The following is a 20315-nucleotide window of genomic DNA, read 5'->3' as shown; positions in this document are numbered from 1 at the left end:
CGAATGCATAACACTTTTGCTTTCGTGATGTCTACAGTAGTGATCAGCATCTTCGAGGAGACACTTCATCTCCTTCAGCTCGTGCTCCAGCTCCTTCACTTCACGCCCCACGCCACATACCGCCTTTCCTCCTTCAGAAACCAATTCAAGGATTTGTTGCAGAGCGAACTCCACCAATACTTGTTTTTTTTTTCTTTCAAGATGGTTCTGTTCATATGTTTGGTGGTCCTTAAGATGGATTGGTATAACTTGATGTGGTAGATTAGTCAATATAATACTCCCTCCCTCTCTGAAATAGCTTCCTCTTTGGAAACGACACGGGTTTTAAGGAAAAATTGTAAAGTGTATTAATAGTGGGGAAAAAATGTTATAATTATTATTGAAAATTGTGAAAAGATGTTATAATTAATATTGAGAATGGTGAAAAATAAAAAGTAAGAATAAATAAATATTATTAGTGGTGGGGTAGTTGTCTAAAAATGAAAATAAAGAAAGAAAAAGTTATTTGGGACGTCCCAAAAAAGAAAAAGAGGAAATTATTTCACGGACGAAGGGAGTAGTCATTTTTTATAGAGTAAAAAATATTTATGAGGTCTTAATAACCTTAATAAAGATGGGACTCTACGGAACATAGCTTGCTTTTTTGCATGGGAGTTAGGAAGACGTGGAAAGCTAGTAGATATTGGCGGATTATGTGTAAGGCGGAGGGGCTGGACTTAATGCAGATTGCTTGGGCAATACATGAGGAATTCACACGTGAAGAGTATGAAGTTTGGGCGATTATGGTTTGGCAAGTGTGGGTGTTCAAATGCCGATCCAAACAGGAGAAGACGAGGGTGAAGAACGAGGTGTCGGAGAGTGAATGTCTGATCTTATGGGAGAGCTTCCAACGAGCAAAGTCGGCCTATGCATTGAATACTGTTATGGGGCTGGAATATGGAGATAAAAAATGGCAGCAGCCAAAGCGTGATGAGTACAGGGTGGATGTGGATATTTTGTATGATGAGAGTACTCAAGCTTTTGGTGTCGGTGTTATTGCGAGAGATGAGCATGGCAAGATTATTGCTGCTTTGGCTAAGAGAACTCGCCCTACTTCTAACACGATGGTCGCTGAGGTTATGGCGGTAGTGGAGGGAATTGTCTTTAGTATTGAGGGTGATCTACAGCCGATACGCATTTATACTAATTCTATGTTAGCGGCGAGGGTAATGGCTGATCCTGCTGAGGAGGCGGTTTTTCTTCCCCAAGACATCCGCGATATCTTGGATGTGGCGCGAAGTAGTATTCTTATTGGGGTTTTCCACATGTATCGATCTGCAAATACTGCCGCTCATAGTTTAGCGCAGTTTGCGCGCCATTGTGAGCACCCGATGAGGTGGACTCAAGATTTTCCTACGTGGCTTAGGAACATTGTACGGAATGATATTGAGTAATAAGATTGGGTGGCTTCCGTCTCAAAAAAAAAAAAAATCTTAATAAAGAAACGAATCAGAAAAAAAGAAAAAGGAAAAAACAAACATTGATGGATTCCTTCACCTGAAAAGAGGCGCTCGCTATAATTAAAAAATGAAGATAGAATTGGAATAACTTGAAATGGCAGATTAATAGTTGTAATCACTTTTTCTTTTCAGTAAAAAATAGTTAAATTATGGGATGATCCTAACCAAGAGAGGACAAGTAAAGAAAAGATAACACAAGACACAAAGAAGAAGGCTAAGCAAGGGAGTCATTCTTTTTTGGTAAATAAAGCAAAGTGGATATGAATCCCTTCTCTTGATAATATGACATTCAAAATTTAAGCAATAATTTAAGATTACTAATACTAATAAATTTTTTAATTTGATCAAGACATTTTAATTAAGCTTTTGTACAATGAACACCTAAGAGCATCCATAATGGAGGGCTCGCCATTAGGTGTGCACCGGGCTCGGCCGAGTCCCCCGACTAGTTTTTTTTTTTTTATTGGAGCTCCCAACTAGTTTTAATTCTACTTTTTCATTTCACTTTTTAATTATTATTTTTTCAATCTACAAATGCATTTAAAATAAGGATAAATAGAAATACAAATTATTGTAATATTTTTTTAATTATTTCATTTGTTTAATTAATGTAATATTAAATTTTAATTTCAATGAAATTTTGTGTTGTTAAATTTATTATTAAAATTAATTAAAAATCTATACTAATAGAAAAAGATAAGGCAGCCTAGAGCACAATTTGTGAATTACCTATTTTACCCATGTTATATATTTTATATTATATATTTATAAAATAACTAGAGAACTCAAAAAAAACTAAAATCAAAGACCCCATAGTCATCTATACTACTATCAATCTAATACACGTGTCTGCGGCATTGCCAAAATACATTAATTTGATCTCTTATTTTTATCAGATATTCATCCAACTTTCGATTTGATGATTTTATTAATTTAATTCAAACGCTATTATTATTATTAAAACCCAACTAAATCAAACTGTATATAATAATTTGATACCATTTGATTTGCGATTTACCTATATTTTTATTTCCCTGCTTTATAATAATAATGATAATAAAATCAATATCTAATTTCTTATAAAAAAGAAAAAAGTATTATATCATTCAATAATATATAGAACTAAAAAAATTACGTAGAACAAATATAAATTAATATTATTGTGGAAATGAGCTAATTGATTTGTCACTAACACTATGATGACATCACTATTTCACCCATATATATCAAGAATATCCTAACCATATTTAGATTACTCCAAAGAGCATCCGCATTGGTGTTACATGATAGCTTACTTTATGAGAGGGGGACTACATGGTGTAAAGAGGCTGCATTGGGGTTACATGATAGTCTACATGATTTTTTTAGTTTTGATTTTTCCATTTTTCATTTAAGTTTAATTGCATAAATTTAAATCACACAATTTACTTCAAATTTAAATTGCATTAATTTTGAAATCCTAAAAATTACATAAAACTTAATAAAATAAAAACAAATCCTACAAATAACTATTCCGGCCCTAGAGGTCCGAAATGTGCCCAAACATGCTCCATCAAATCATATTGGAGCGCGTCGTGTATCTGCCTATCTCGGAGAAGGGTACCTCTTTGCACATATTCCTCGAAGGAAACTGGGGTTGCTCGACCACTCTTCGTCGAGTCACTGCTAGACGCCCCATGTCCCGCGTCGTCATCTCTCCAATTGGTTGCTCCTTCACCTTCGTGCTCCACAATCATGTTGTGGAGAATGATGCAACACAGCATGATGTCCCGGAGGTGCTCCAGGTACCAATTCCGCACGGGACTGCGAATGATTCCCCACCGAGCTTGAAGGACTCCCAAGGCACGTTCGACATCCTTTCGTGCCGATTCTTGCATAGCCTTGAACCTCGCCTCCTTCTGATTTGTCGTCATCGGTGGACTCTTGACGAAGCAACGCCACTCCGGATATATGCCGTCGCACAAGTAGTAGCCCATCTGGTAGTAGCGATGGTTCGCCTGAAAGAGCACAGGCGGGGCCGTTCCATCCAACACGTCGGCGAAGAGAGGCGACTGGTTGAGAACGTTGATGTCGTTGTTCGAACCAGCGACACCGAAGAAGGCATGCCAAATCCACAGATCGTGGGATGCAACGGCCTCCAAGATCAAGGTTGGCTCCCCTTGATCAACGCGTGTATATGCGCCGTGCCACGCCTTAGGGCAATTCTTCCACCCCCAATGCATACAATCAAGACTCCCGAGCATCCCGGGAAATTCGTGTCGCGCCTCGTGCATCTGGGTAAGGTGTGTGATGTCCTCCGGCGTTGGACGGCGCAGATAATGGGCTCCAAAAGCCCGGATGACCGCCTTGCAGAACTTCTTGAGGCACACACGCCCGGTGGAGTCGGCGACTTTGAGATACTTGTTAAAAGTATCCGCACTAACGCCGGTGGCTAACTAACGTATAGCCGACGTGCATTTCTGCAACGGGGAGAGAGAGTCCCGATCTATTGCATCAGTGGTCATCTGGAAGTAAGTATCTTCACCTTGAACAGCCTCGATGGTGAGCAAGAACAACTCCTTTTGCATTCGAAAACGTCGTCGGAAAAATGTAGGTCCGTACATCGGATTGTCGTTGAAGTAGTCTTGCATAAGATGTAGATGGGGTTCCTCTCAATCACGGTGGACGTAAGACCGGGGACGTTTAACACGTCCCGGCTCCGACGCCGGTTGGGTGTAGATTTGAGCAAGAAATTGTTTCTGCAACTCTATCTCCTCCATGATCACGTGAGCTACACCATCGGATGAATCAGACGAAGAACCGTGGTCGGATTCCGCCATTGTCGGAAGAAAAAAGAAGAAAAATCTTGAAAGTTGTAGATTGAAATAGGAGAATTGTGGAGTGAAAGTGAGGAAGAAGAAGGAGGAAGAGAGGAATATAAAGAGAAGAAAAAAAATTAAATTCTAACGGTCAAAATAGCACGGAAATCGAGATAGTCAAAGCTGCCTTCAAATTCAAAATTCAAATATTCAATTTTTTTAAGGCGCGTGTAAAACACGCGCCTATTTTCAACGGTCATTGGGGCTACACGATATAACGTGTAGCCCTCGTGTAAGTGAGGGCTGCATCGGCTTACACGATAGCAGCCTTACACGAGTAGGCCGCTATCGTGTAAGCGATGCGGATGCTCTAATCCGTGTATATCAAACTTTCGAGCAAATACAAGACTTGTACTTGTAATAGGAATCCACATTTTGTAATAGGAATCCACATTATATAAAGGGGTCATGGTGTAGAACTTTCTTATACAAGCTGAAAGTGTCTTGGGTACAACATGTGGATTGCTTATTTTACCCATATTATATATTTTATTTTAAGATTATTTTTTGTATATTATTTATTGTATTTATCAATATTGTATTTAGGTTTATTGTTATATGAACCTTCTACCTTTTGTTGTGATAATGAAAAAACTAAACTTACATTTTCTGAAGTTCTCCAGAGTTGGATGAATTGTTTACATTCCAATCAACGGAAGCTATTAGTTTTAGAAGGAATATTTGTGCTTATAATAACATATTCTTATTTACTTCGTTCGGTGTAGTTCATGCTCATTCCGGTGATAGAGATAGAATAAAGCATTATTACAGATATTATGATTCATTGTAATATCCACTTCTTTTTCCAAGGGGTGAAACATTTTGGCATCAAAATATTAAAAATATATATTATCTCCAATGAAGAATAAGGTATCTCTATTAACTTTTATAAATTGATTGATGATTAAATTAGTTAAATAGTTATCATATTTTTCAGTTTCATTATGTTTATAATTGATTTTACTAATTCCAAAAATTGTAGCATTAAACCTTTTGATTTAAGCGTGTGAAAAAATTAAAATATATTTTGAAGTCTTCCTCCTCTTACCACTAACTATCAGTACGTGCATGACTTGAATTGATAAAGTATTGATTTGTATTTCGATAATGAATACATTTAATTAAATTCTTAATTAAAGATGACAAAGCTTGTCGGTTTAAATTTACCAAAGTTGGTTGTAGCATTTTTTTAATTAAGGAAATTGATTGCCTTAGTTTAACTTATTTTATAATTCGCTAAATAGTTTGAATGAAAAATCTTCTGATTATTATAATTAAGGAATTGTTGACATAATTAGTTCAAAAGTGAATGTATGAGAGGAATCAAGTATATGAGCATCATTGTATCAAGGAATTGTTGATAGAAATCGGTTATATCTACGAAATCGATTTTTGAAGCTACGAAACCGGTTTTAATTAAAAAATGATTTTTTTAAAGTGGTTTCTATTACAATTTTTTTTTGTAGTGTTGATGGAGAATTAAGAGGGAATAAAATTAACAAAAGAATTGTTCTAGCAGTAACATTTATAGGAGGACCAAGAGATATGCGTCATAGATATCTTCATGCATTGGCATTAGTACAAAAATTTGGGAAACCGAATCTATTCATTATAATGACTTGCAATCCAAAGTGGAAAGAAATACAAGGAGCATTATATGATGGCCAAATAGATCGAGATTGTTTAGACTTAATTACAAGAGTATTTTGAGCGAAATTGCAAGACTTAAAAGATCAATTATTTAAGAGTGAGATTTTTGGACATGTAGCTGCACATATTGATTTTTGCACTATCTGTTTATTTTTTCAAATCATAAACTGTCGACTTGTAACAAGTATGCCCCCGTCAATTTTTTAGCTGTAAAAATTCATGCTTTGTCAAATGAGGTGGACTTGGGTGAGGGCGCCTGCATCCCATGCGGCCGGGTTGACCCGCGCCCCAACCCCGACCCGGATTCGCGCTCCTGACCCGCGCCCATTTGATCCATCGCCCCAAATTATTACATTTGCTTATAGTAAATGTTACTTTTAATAAGCATAACATATTGTAACACCCCGCCCATTTATATTAAGTTTAGAATTTATTTTAAGCTTAGATTAAATGATTTATGCCGGAAAATAAAATGAATTTATTTTAATGCCAACAAAATGATTTACAAAATCTTTTGAAAAAGATATCTATTCAAATTTTTATGCATTTCATATTATTTAAAGTGATCATGTTGAAATTGTTGGCCCAAACCAAGCCCATTCCTGGCAGCCCATTACCATCACTTAGCCCACAATTGGCAGCCCATCTTCCTTGGTTAAAGTTGCAGCCCTATCTGCTGCACTTAGTGAGTGAAATAGTGGAACCCTAGCTGCCTCATTCCCTCTCGTTCCCTCCTCCCTTCTCTCTGCGTTTTCTATGTGAAAGAGAGAAGCTTTGCCTGTGCCTTCACCATACCTCTTGTCATCTCCGTGTCTTGGGCGAAGTGTGAACAAGCTTAGTGCTTGTGTGTGTCTTCTTCGTCCGAACTGAGCTATCTCTGCGTGGGTTAGCCTGAGTGAGGTTGAGGGTGATTTGGCAGTGGAGTTGCCAGAACGTGGTGCTGCCGGAGGAGGACTACATTTGGGTTTGAGAGAGACCGAGATCTGAGCCGAGGAGAGAGCCGCTGCTGCGTCGTCTCGCCAGCTGTGGCTTGCGTCGTCTCCGACAGCTGCTCCGCGTCGTTTCTGGACAGCTGCTGCTGCTCCGTTTCCGGGCAGCCACTCAGCTGCCCCATCTCTTCTATTTCCTGTTACTTTTGCTCTCTGTTACAACTGCACCTTCTAACTCAGTCTCTTGGTGTTTTCTCTTTGTGTAGGAAACTAAAGAGCACGTCTAGCTCGAATGATCAGTGAGCTAATGTGTGCGTGGTCTTCGCAAGAGTTCCGAGTGCAGCTGAGCTTCAGGAAAGATTATTAAAATTAGGCTTCGGCGTGCGAGAACGGTGAATCGATGGCGGGGCAAGATATCCACAACAGTGGTATCAGAGCCTCGTTAGTCTCGTTGTCGCACCCTCCGCGCCGTGGCTCTCCTTAATCAGCGATCCAGATCGCCGCAGGTATGACGAGGTTTTGATCTTAAGCCTCGCTCTGGTAAATTGGCGAAACCTCCCTGTCGTTTAATTCCTAGAGGCTGCCGACTGGCGCAGCATAGGTTGCAATCTAAATTTCTAGAAAACTGCCAACTGGTGCAGTCTAGGATTGAGACTTTGTTGCTGTTTACCAACTTGCATTTTTTGTGTGCTTATGTGAGTAATCTTAAGTGGTTATCCTGTGTGTCACAAATCGTGTGTTTTCCCTGTTGAATCTGCTCTGTCCCTTGTTGCTTTACTTTCCGCTGCACTTTCAGATTCTAAAGTGGGATAGTATTTGTGTTCGTTCTCTTTTGTTTGTCGAATCTGCATGATTTGTGTGCCCAAAGCTTTGCTAGCTTTGAGAATCAGTAGTTGATTCTTCTCCTGCATCCAAAAGAGTTAGAGTGACCCCCTGCACCGATGATAAATCGCCGTGTGAACTGGGAAATCCTCCTACTCACATTTTGGATTGATTCTGAGTGAACTTGCATATCGTGTGTTTGTCTCTCTGTTAAACCAGTGTATTCTTGATTGTTTTACATGGCTTCTGTGAATTTTGGTGTGGCTCCTTTCAATGGAAAAACTGATTTTAGTATCTGGAAGCAGAAAATGAAATGCATTTTAGTCCAACAACATGTGTTTAAGGCTATTGATCATTCATATGCTAAAGATGAAACTGAAGAAGATAAAGCTGACATGAATGAACTTGCATTGTCATCCATTATTCTCAATTTGTCTGACTCTGTGCTTAGGAAAGTTGGGATGCTTGATTCTGCTAAAGAACTATGGTGTAAATTGGAAGAGTTATATACTGAAACTTCTTTGCCATAAAAAATTAACTTGCTTGAAAAGTTTTTTAGATTCAAACTTGATTTATCTAGAGACATAGATGAGAATCTTGATGTGTTTACTAAACTTGTGCAAGATATAAAGTTAACTGGTGATAAGCATATTGATGATTATACTCCTGTCGTGCTGCTCAACGCTATACCTGATTCATATAGTGATGTCAAGTCTGCTATTAAATATGGCCGTGATAGTATTACTTTGGATACTGTCATTAATTCTTTAAAGAGTAAAGAACTTGATTTAAAGCAAGGGCACAGGGGGAAACCTGAGGAGAAGGCCATGCATGTTAGGGGTAGGCCTAAAAACAAATCCCAAAAGCATGCTAAGAAAGAAAATGAATCTTGTGATAAAAAGAAAGGTCATAGTAGAGGTTGATCTAAGAGTAGATCAAAAGGTGGTCGTAAATGCTATAATTGTGGTGAACCTGGTCATTATGCAAAAGAATGCCCTAAGAAGAAACATGATAATGAGCATGCGAATGTGGCCTCTACGAGTGAGTCTTTGGGTGATGTGTTTGTTGTTACAGATGTGAGTGACATGCATTTTGCGAACTCGGTGTCCGAATCTCTATGTGAATCTGAATGGCTTGTTGACTCTGGTTGTACCTTTCACATGTCTCCCTTTCGAAATTTGTTTTCAAATTATGAAGAGGTTAAGTTTGGTCATGTGTCTATGGCTAATGAGAAGAAGTGTAATGTGATAGGAACTGGTGATGTCTGCTTAAAATTCGATTCTGGTAATGTGCTTACTTTAAAGAATGTGAGACATGTTCCTGATCTGTGTTACAACTTGCTTTCATGTGCTGCACTTGAAGATGTAGGTTTAGAGGGGAGATGGGGAAATGGTGTTATGAAGATCATGAAAGGGTCTTTAGTTGTGTTTAAAGCTGAAAAACAAAATAACCTTTACATATGCCATGTTGAGTCTGTCTCTGATAATGTGAATTGTGTGAATTCTGTGCAAAATGATAAGACTTTACTTTGGCATAATAGGTTAGGTCACATGAGTAATAAAGGGCTTGAAATTCTCAAGAAGGATGGTGTGTTTGGTAATGATAAACTGTCCATTGTGCCGTTTTGTGACTCATGTGTACTAGGCAAGCAATCACGAGTGCAATTCCCTGCTTCTTCGTACCCTAATCTGTCTAAGTGCTCCACTGTGCTTGAATACCTGCATACGGATGTGTGGGGCCCTTCTTCTATTCCTACACATGGTGGGAATAGATATTTTCTCTCTGTGATTGATGATTTCTCTAGGAAAGTTTGGATTTTTCTTTTGAAAAATAAATCTGATGTATTTGAAAAGTTCAAAAATTGGAAAAACCTTATTGAGAATCAAACTGGAAAGAAAATAAAAGCTTTAAGAACTGATAATGGCCTTGAATTCTGCAACAAATTGCTTGATGACTTGTGTATCGAGTCTGGTATTAAGCGCCATAGATCTGTGCCCTATACACCTCAACAAAATGGGGTGGCTGAGAGAATGAATAAAACCTTATTAGAAAATGTGAGAAGTATGATCGCTACCTCTGGTATGTCAAAGAGTTTTTGGGATGAAGCTGTTCATACAGCTACTTATTTGGTAAACAGATCTCCATCTGTACCTTTACAGGGTCGATGCCCTGAAGTTGTTTTTTTCTGGTAAGCCTATTGATCTGTCTAATTTAAAGGTGTTTGGTTGTGCTGCGTTTGTGCATCAAAAAGGTGATAAACTTGAACCTAGGTCTAAAAAATGTGTTTTCTTAGGCTACCCTGAAGGGGTCAAAGGTTATAGATTGTGGAATAGAAGTGAACCTGGCTATAAGACAATTGTGAGCCGTGATGTGATTTTTAATGAGTTTGAATTTCCATGTTTAAATGCTCAAATGTCTGCTTCTACTTCTAATCCTGAGACTGCTCCAAGTGAGGTGGAGCAATTACGTGTTTTACCTTCTTTTGATGATTTATCTGCTGAACGTGCCAATGAACCTGTTTTAGATGATCAAAATGAAAATGGTTTGCCTGATTTACATGCTGAAAATGCTCATGAAGATGTGATTAATGAAGATGTGCATGATTATCAATTGACTAGGGATAGACCTAGAAGGACCATTAAACCACCTGAAAAGTTTAATGACTTTGAAATGGCCTTGTTTGCTTTCAATATGTTTGAAAACATTGATAATCAAACACTTGCTTCTCTTCATGAAGCTAACCAATCGAAAAATTGGAACCAGTGGTTAAATGCTATGAGAAGTGAAATGAGATCTCTTCATGCGAACGATACTTGGATTCTTGTGCCTTATGATGATTCTTACTCTGTTATTGATTGTAAGTGGTTGTTCAATATTAAAAGTGAGATTGAAGCAATTAGGTACAAAGCTAGGTTAGTTTCTAAGGAATATACTCAAAAAGAGGGGATTGATTATACGGAAATCTTTGCTCCTGTTGTGAAATTTACCACTGTGCGTATTATGCTTGCTCTTGTTGCTCATTTTGGTTGGGAAATGAAGCAAATGGATGTGACTACTGCTTTCTTGCATGGTGATTTGGATAAACCTATTTATATGAAACAGCCCGAGGGGTTCGTTGACCCTGAAAAACCAAATCATGTGTGCTTGCTTAAGAAGGCCTTATATGGACTAAAACAGTCACCTAGACAATGGAACATTAGGTTTGATAAATGCTTGAAGTCTTTAAAGTTTGAAAGAAGTGAGCATGACCATTGCCTGTACTTTAAAGATCTCAACTCTGTGCCTATGTTCTTGCTTATCTACGTGGACGACATGTTGCTTATTAGTCCTTGTCTCGAGTCCATCAAGCATATTCAAAAATGTCTGAGTGATAATTTTGAAATGAAAGACCTAGGAGATGCTAGTAAAATTCTAGGCATGAACATTGTTAGGGATAGAAAGCGTTCTACCCTTGTGTTAAATCAGACTTCCTATGTGAAAAAGGTTTTGAGTAAATTTTCTATGTTTAACGCTAAACCTGTGGATGTGCCTCTTGCTTCTCACTTCGAGTTAAGTAAGAAACAGTCTCCAAAGACTGCTTCTGAAATGGATGCTATGAAAAAAGTGCCATATTCAAATGCCATTGGATCTGTGATGTATTTGATGATTAGTACTAGGCCTGATATTGCTTATGCTGTGAGTGTGCTTAGTCGTTATATGTCAAATCCTGGCATGCCTCATTGGGATGCCTTGAAGTGGCTTCTTCGTTTTTTAAAATCCTCCATGAATATAGGCTTAAACTTTTCTAAGTGTCCTGATGGTGTGAAACTTGTTGGATATGTTGATTCTAATTATGCTAATGATAGAGATAATAGGAAATCCTCCACATCCTATGTGTTTACTCTATGTGGTTCTTGCATTAGTTGGAAATCTCAACTTCAAAGCATTGTTGCTTTATCCACGACTGAATCTGAATACGTTGCAGTCACAGAAGCTATAAAGGAAGCTATTTGGCTTAAAGGCCTTTTATCTGAACTTCGTGTTATAGGTAAAGACGTTGTGGTTTATTCTGATAGTCAGTCTGCCATCCAAATATGCAAAAATCCTGTGTATCATGATAGAACAAAGCATATTGAAGTTCGCTTTCACTTCATTCGTGATATTGTGGAAAAAGGCACTGTTAAACTTGAAAAAATCCACACTGATCACAACCCCGCTGACATGGGCACAAAGTGTTTGTCTACCGAGAAGCATGTTACTTTTCAAAAGGCTCTTAACTTTGACTTCGGTTGACTGCCATGTTAGATTGTTGTGACTTGTACAAACTTTGTGTTTGTGCACCTGCGTTACTTGTGTGTTTGCAGGAAAAAAGTCGGCGATGATGATACTTTCGGTCTCTACTCCTTTTATTCTCGTAGTCCACCGCGGTTGGGCCAAAGGTGGAGATTGTTGAAATTGTTGGCCCAAACCAAGCCCATTCCTGGCAGCCCATTACCATCACTTAGCCCACAATTGGCAGCCCATCTTCCTTGGTTAAAGTTGCAGCCCTATCTGCTGCACTTAGTGAGTGAAATAGTGGAACCCTAGCTGCCTCATTCCCTCCTCCCTTCTCTCTGCGTTTTCTGTGTGAAAGAGAGAAGCTTTTCCTGTGCCTTCACCATACCTCTTGTCATCTCCGTGTCTTGGGCGAAGTGTGAACAAGCTTAGTGCTTGTGTGTGTCTTCTTCGTCCGAACTGAGCTATCTCTGCGTGGGTTAGCCTGAGTGAGGTTGAGGGTGATTTGGCAATGGAGTTGCCGGAACGTGGTGCTGCCGGAGGAGGACTACATTTGGGTTTGAGAGAGACCGAGATCTGAGCCGAGGAGAGAGCCGCTGCTGCGTCGTCTCGCCAGCTGTGGCTGCGTCGTCTCCGATAGCTGCTCCGCGTCGTTTCTGGACAGCTGCTGCTGCTCCGTTTCTGGGCAGCCACTCAGCTGCCCCATCTCTTCTATTTCCTGTTACTTTTGCTCTCTGTTACAGCTGCACCTTCTAACTCAGTCTCTTGGTGTTTTCTCTTTGTGTAGGAAACTAAAGAGCATGTCTAGCTCGAACGATCAGTGAGCTAACGTGTGCGTGGTCTTCGCAAGAGTTCCGAGTGCAGCTGAGCTTCAGGAAAGATTATTAAAATTAGGCTTCGGCGTGCGAGAACGGTGAATTGATGGCGGAGCAAGATATCCACAACAGATCATATGTGTTTTATCTCCATGATTAAGTATTTATGTGTACATGATTTAATTTAAGTTTGTGTTGGATTTTAACTATTTAATTGTGTTGGGCTTGATAGTTATTTTTATTTGGGCCTTTTAGTTAAGGTTAATTGGTATATATATTTAGCATTTAATCCTTAGCCCAAACCCAACTCCATTTCTCTTTATGACAATTCTCCCTCCCAACCCAAGTACAGCAGCTACAGCTACAGCTACGCAGCTCACCCCATGGCCATGCCTCAACTGCTCCTTTCACGTCTCACCCTCATTCACTCCTTCACCCATGCTTCGACTGCCATGTCTCATCCAATCTTTTCACTCCATACCTTCAACTATGCACCATGTACTTTCTATTATTCATCATTGCTCCTATAAAATATCCTCCTCATTCATCTTCTCTTCTTTACCACAACAACACAACTTCTACGGTAAAGAATTCTTCTTGTTTATTCAAGTCTCAATCTTCTCATTCATTTTCTAATATCAGCAGATTTCTTTCATATGCAGAGAAAACCATCAAATATCTGCCATTTTTACAGAAACCACCGAACATAATTCATACAAAAAGGTTTCACCTTTCAATCCCTCTACTTATTCATTCATGCTCAACATCATAGTACGAATAAAACCAACTGTAGATAAAACAAAGAGATACTGAATATTGTTCTTACATTTGGTAACATAGATGAAAAGATTAAATGAAACATAAGTGAAGAATTTATATGAACTGGACTTGTGTGTTGCTGTGTTGGCTTGATGTTGGGTGTTTTACTGTTGTGAAGAATCGATTTAACCAAAAATGGAGTCTTGATCTCGCTTTTGAGCCGAGAGTGTGTGTTCTGTTGGGCTGGGTCGGAGCTCGGCGACGACGGCGGCGGCCTGGCAGCTGCTGTCCGTCGAAGCTAGAGAGGAAGAGGGAGAGAGATGGGGCGGAGGCGGTGACTCGATGCCGCTGTTGTTCGGCGGCTGGAGTGAGTAGAGGAGAGAGTGAGACAGAGACATGGTGAGGGGAGGAAGGCGGCGATTTCAGATCTGGGGTTGGAGGCGGTGGTGGTCGGCTCTTCGCTGCTGCTGCCGCCGACTGCCGGAGTCGAAAAAAGGGAGGGGGCGACGGCTTCCAGTTCGTGTGGGTGTGTGAGCTGCCGTGAGAGAGGGAGACATAAGGAGATGGAGGTCAGGGGGGGGCGGCGGCGGCAGCGGCCGGAGGCCGGCTGCTGTCATCCGCCGGAAGAGGAAATGGGGGAGCTGGGCGGCTGTGTGGTGTGAGTGTGTGCGTGTGTTTCTGAATTTGTGTGTGTGTGCGTGACTTAGGCTGTAGAAGAAGGGTGAAGGTTTGGGTATGAGAGTGGGCCTTTGTGCCGAATTTTATTTTTGAAAACTTGGGTTGGGTAATTTGTTAAATGGTGGACTGCTATTTACATTTTGGGCTGCGAATTTTTGAAATAATATGAGCTTTCATTTAATTGTTGGACTTGTTTAATTGATTTATTAATTTGACTCTTTATTTGAGTTTAATTAATTATTTTTGAAAAAGTTTGCATAATAGTATTTTCTTATTATGTGCATATGTTAAATATATTTATTTAATTATGTGAGTTAAAGCATGAATTAATTTTTTTTGCATCAAACATTTTACATAGAATCATTTATGATTAAATTGGTATTATTATTAATTCAATTAATTAAGAAAAATCGAGCAAGGATATTGTTGGTGTCCTTGACTCAAGAATTTAGTTTTCAAATATTTATTAAATTTTGAAAACCCGGCTAAGTGAATCATAGGATGATAAGCACTATACCGTGACTTAAGATTAGATTCAGGAGACCTATTAAGATTATAGATTTCTTGTAGGCTTTGTGGATCGTGAGGACTAGCACTGCTGTTCCGATTCAGAGTTAAGATTAAACGACAGGCATTGCCTAATCAGGTGGGCTTATTTTCCAAATGTATGGTTTAGCTATTGAGCTTAAATGTTTCAATGAAATGAAAACTGTTTATCCGATAAAATATTTTGTGCACTCTGCTCTGTTTAAGGCTCGCAACAATGAATCGATCGAGGTTCTCTCTTGACCTAACACGTTATTTGAGAATTGTGTACACCTATTAGCTGACTCGGTGGGTTGATCTCCATTCGGGCACTAATCATGTATGAGGCGTTATAAGGGTGCTCGACGGGATGTGTTCCGGAGCATTGGGTCCCAAATGAGAACTTGGCTGGGTTACGCCCTCAGTTCAAGTAAAGCAGGAGTAATGGATCCATCGGTGGCTAAAAGGTCCGGGATCACAGCGAGTAACGGAAAGGGAGTGTGACAATTGCGCGCAATATAATAAATTGTTTTAACATGCTTAGAAGTTATTTCAATTTAAAACCTTCTAAGTCATGTCAAGTATAATTGGATAAACTGCTCTTATGATTATGAAATGTTTATAAAAATGCTAGCCCACTAAGTACATTAGTACTTAGCCCAAAATTACTTTCAAATGTTTTCAGGTTGATTGGTCGGTGCTGACGGGGCAGAGCTGAGGCTAGGGTTCAACTCCGTATTTTGTCTTCCGTTGTTGCACTAGCTCTTATTTGTCTTATGTTTCTCTAACTTAAGACCTTTATGTTAAATTCTGAATTATGTTTCTTATCGAGCGTAGACTCTCAACTTCTAGCTCTATGTTATTTAACGTTGGTTATCAGAAGCATGAAACCAAACTTGTGATCCTGAAGTTTAGAATGTTGTTGATTGATTAGTATCACTTGATTTCTATCTTTCTTCATTCAAAGGGCGTCGCCCAACCTTTTTATCCTATTATCTGAATTTCACAAGGTTCTTCCCTTGTTTATTTCTATGATCACTACTACAAAATTGGTCTTTCTCTACAATGCATAGACTACAGATTTTAAACAAAATCGTAGTATATACTAATAGACTACGGGGTTTTACCACAACTGTAGTGTATGTGCGTTTATTTCATGATTATAGACTACAATAACGTAAAACACTGTAGTCTATCATAGGCATAGTCTACGGTTCTATAAACCGTAGTGTATGAGCGTGCTTTTCCATATTTTTCTCTACAGTGTTTCTTAACAACGTAGTGTATATGAATGTGTAGTTTTACTTTTCTCTACAATTATCCTCAAAATGTAGTGTATGAGCGTGTGTGTGTGCGCGCTTTTCTCTACAGTTATGTTGAAACTGTAGTATATTAAATAAATATAAATTTATTTTTTATTACCCTTAATTCCTATCACTTTCTCTCTCTCTCTCTCTCAAAAACGTCTCTCTCTCTCTCTCTACTCTCTCTCTCTCTCTACAACACTCTCTCTATCTCAAATCTCTCGCCCTCGCCCGACTCCCTCAGATCTGGAAATCGACCCCGATCCCACGCGGCGCCGCCTCCTTCCACGGCGACGGCGGAGACGCCGCCACCCTCCCTCTACTCACGACACCCCTACTGCCCCTATTTCTCTTCGATTTCCGGCGAAAACGGCTCTCTGCCGCCACCCGGTCTCCAGATATCGGCCTCCCTCTCTCCGATGGCAGCAGCCGTCACACATCCACCACCACCGCCTCTGTGAAACTCCCCTCTTCCTTGCAGACGGACAGTGGCGCTGAGCCACCGCCTCCGCCTTACCTCTCGCCCAAATTCTAAATTTGGGCTCCCGATGTTCAGCTCCCGATTGGGGCTTAGGGTTAGGGAAGGATTGGGATTTGGCGGTGGGATTGAATTGATGATAGACGATTTGTTCTGATCTCGTCGTCGTCGTCGTTGTTCGTTGATGGAATTTAAAATCTTGCCCCCTTATTTGGAGCCTTGAATTCTAGGATTCTCAACTGAGACTCAAATAAAAATTAATGTGCTTACTTCAGTTAAATGATATATTGAACGGGTAGAGGGTCTTTGTTCAGTCAAAATTTTGGGAGCATGGTGCATTTTTCTCCTTTCTCTTACATTTTCTATGGATAACTTGCAGATAATTCATCTTAAACATGGAGCTCTTAAAGATGAATATTGTTTCTACTAGTTAGATTTTGCTTGGGCCATTGATGATATGGCTTATGCGTGAATGAATCTTTAGCTATTAGATCATCTTTTTTCATACAGTTGTATGTGTGCCATTTTAAGTTGTATAATGGTTGCAGGGGAACTTAGATTTCATATCATGATGCATTAAAGAAAATTGGGTGTTTGTTTGTGTTTATTAGCTTAGCTTCATGTTTGATTAGGTTACCTTTTGTTTTCCCCTTTTTCTGCCAAAAAAATAATAATAATGCAGCGAAATCATGTGGAGATGGGAAGCAGAGGGCCAAGCAACTCCGCCATGGCTAGATATCTTGCCGTTGACCTCGCCAATGAAGTTCAAGCAGAACCCCAACAATACTCTGATGAGGAGTGGGTTCCTACCAAGAGATCAAGATCAGGCCCCGCAAAGGTGGTTCGTTTTCCACTACATCGTTTTTTCTTATTTGATTTGCAACGCACATGTGTGTGGAAACAAGTTAACTTTTGTGCAATTCAGTACTATTCAGGACATGAGTATTTTATCCTCATTATGCAATTTTAGCTCTTTCTATAGGATACAAATTGAGCAAGTTATAAACGATAGATTAGCCTTTTTATTTATCAAGGCTAATCTTGAAAAGTACTGGTTTCTAGTCATAATAGTTATGGCACTGACACAGTTGGCTTCTTCTATTTTGTAGTTTGGTACATGTTGAGGTCCTTTTCCTTGCTTGTTTGCTTGCTGTTGTCTTATCTATTGGCTTTCATCACATAGTTGTTGGTATATCATTAATTGTCAGAATAATTCTAGAGGCAAGGCAGTTCGAACGCCTGTGAGGAGGCAACCGAGGGCCAGTGTAAATGCCCAAAAGGTGGCTATGGCAGAAAAGGTGTGGCCACTGATACCTGTATAGCATAATTTAGTGTCCTATATTGGCATTAACATTGATGATATGCAGAGGGAGAAGGATGCTCTTGATCAGGTTGGTGAATTGGAAAGAAAGATTACTGAGATGACAGACAAGATGAATGGCTGATGGAAAACCAGTAGCTGCTTATGTTATCTACAAACACCTTCTCCATTGGAATGCCTTTGAATATGAGAGGACTACTATTTTTTATTTCATCATTGAGAGCATCAATGATGAATTGAAGGTCACTTTAAATTATAAATTTTATTGCATTGAATATTCTTTTTAGTGTTTATTTATTTTATTTCACTAGACATTGAGATGAATTTATGATCAAATAGCATTTAATCCTTATCACTTTTATGTAGTCTCCAAGACAACCTGATTCCGTGCAATGTGGATTTTTCGTGATGCGTTACATGAAAGAAATTATCGAAGAGCTTATGAGGAATGGTCGCATTTGCCTACATCCACATGTAAGTAATTTGACTTAAATCTCCATTATACATATTTCATATTAAACAATAGTTTTATCTTTTATATAGTTTGACAATCGGAGTTATACTAAAGAGGATATTGATGAAGTTCGTGTTGAGTGGGCGAATCTCATTCTTAGTTACATATAAAAAGTAGAGGTAATATTCTGCAACTTTGGTGTACTAATATGAATTTGTGTTATATATATATATATATATATATATATATATATATATATGTATACTATTCTTTTATTTGGTCTATTGATTTTAATAAAGAAATATACTTTTAAAGTAATATATGTTGTGCAATTAGTTGGAATTTTGTTTGAAGTGTAAGAAATACTTTGTTGACATGATTGGTTTATTTGTTTTCATGACAGATCTTGTTTTAATTTTGTGCCAGGATATGCTGGGAACGAAGCTAAAATATAAGAGACTTTTGCTGAATTTTCCACGAAGATTCTTGTTTTTGAAAACAAATATTGTACTTTCTTTATTTTGTTATATTTAATCTCATGTCGTATATTAGCTTCATTTCAGTGTACATTTATCAGATTATGAAATATTGTGAAAGTATATATGACAATTATAATTTTTTGGTGCATCAATATTTGTTTTTCATATTTTGTTAATTTTTAATAAATAATAATAATTTTAAATTACAAATTAAAAACAATAAATATCCATTGCTGTAGTCTATAAATACTATAGACTACCCTTTTTAGTTGACAAACCGTAGTCTATTCATCCAATACACTACATTGCTGAACATAATTAACTACGGTTTCCACGTGTCGTATATGATTGCATATAGACTACGTCTGATTCACGTAGTGTATGTGCGTCTAAAAGTGTAGAGATAAGTAACTATAGACTACGGTTTAATCAACGTAGTCTATATTGATGGGAATAGACTACACCATCTAGTACTACGGTTGTTAAATCACATAGACTACGGCTAAAAAACGTAGTCTATGAGCTTTTTTGTAGTAGTGGATTTTAGTCGCACCTCGATTATAATTTATTCCTTCAAGAATTGGGGTGGGACACATATACATTTATTCGCACAAATATATACTTTTGTAAATATAAGTATTTATCTTCATTTCATATAAAGTATTATATTTTTTAAACCCTAAATCCTATAAACTAAATCCTAAGCCTTGTAAACCAAACCATAAAATCTGAACACTAAAACCCTAATAGGAGTATTTACTTTTAATAAGCATAAGATATACATTTGTCGCACAATGTATACTTATGGTAATATAAATATTTACCTTCATTCAGTATAAAGCACTATACATATCAATAATTACTTTTTCTTACGATAATAATTATTTGATCAAATAATAATATTATTATTTATGTTTATTAAAAGTAATCATTGATATAATAAAAAGTAATACTCCCTCCGTCCACGAAATAAACTCCTACTTGCCCTTAAATATTTGTCACGAAATAAACTCCTATTCTGCTTTTTGGACAATTATATCATCTCTTGCTTTTAAATTTACTACACTTTTATCTATTAGGCCCACTTTATTCCACCATTACTTATGTAATTAGTCTCCCCTAAACTAATTATTATTATTATTATTATTATTATTATTATTATTATTATTATTATTATTATATTATTATATATTGTTGTTGTTGTTGTTATTGTTATCCTTATTATTATTATTGTTATTGTTGTTGTTGTTGTTGTTGTTGTTGTTATTATTATTATTATTAGTATTATTATTGTTGTTGTTATTGTTGTTGTTATTATTATTATTATTCATATTATTATTGTAGTTGGTGTTATTATTATTTGTTATTATTGTTGTTATTATTTTATTATTGTGTTATTGTTGTTATATTATTATTATTATTATTATTATTATATATTATTATTATTATTATTATTATTATATTATATTATATGATATCCTTATTATTCT

At 37.8% G+C, this 20315-nt stretch overlaps 1 protein-coding gene and 1 long non-coding RNA gene across 2 annotated transcripts; both read left to right on the top strand.

Annotated features, from left to right (window-relative positions):
- The first annotated feature begins 647 nt into the window (after positions 1 to 647).
- On the top strand, positions 648 to 1433 carry LOC131018484 (uncharacterized). Its single transcript, XM_057947199.1, has one exon. It carries the CDS (start codon positions 648 to 650, stop codon positions 1431 to 1433), a length of 786 nt encoding a protein of 261 aa, XP_057803182.1.
- Positions 1434 to 16826: 15393 nt separating this feature from the next.
- LOC131017939 (uncharacterized) lies at positions 16827 to 18973 on the top strand. The gene is made up of 6 exons (XR_009099937.1): positions 16827 to 17409; positions 17780 to 17869; positions 17939 to 18134; positions 18259 to 18366; positions 18436 to 18525; positions 18773 to 18973. It is a non-coding gene; the product is annotated as an uncharacterized LOC131017939 (long non-coding RNA).
- Positions 18974 to 20315: the final 1342 nt, after the last annotated feature.

This window comes from Salvia miltiorrhiza, chromosome 3 (genome assembly GCF_028751815.1).
Source record: "Salvia miltiorrhiza cultivar Shanhuang (shh) chromosome 3, IMPLAD_Smil_shh, whole genome shotgun sequence".
Classification (NCBI taxonomy): domain Eukaryota; kingdom Viridiplantae; phylum Streptophyta; class Magnoliopsida; order Lamiales; family Lamiaceae; genus Salvia; species Salvia miltiorrhiza.
Note: the sequence above shows the minus strand (reverse complement) of the source record. Positions and strands in the feature narration are given on the sequence as shown.

Coding starts and splice junctions, on each gene's coding strand:
- LOC131018484 (XM_057947199.1), top strand. CDS start 648: ATGGGAGTTAGGAAGACGTGGAAAGCTAGTAGATATTGGCGGATTATG.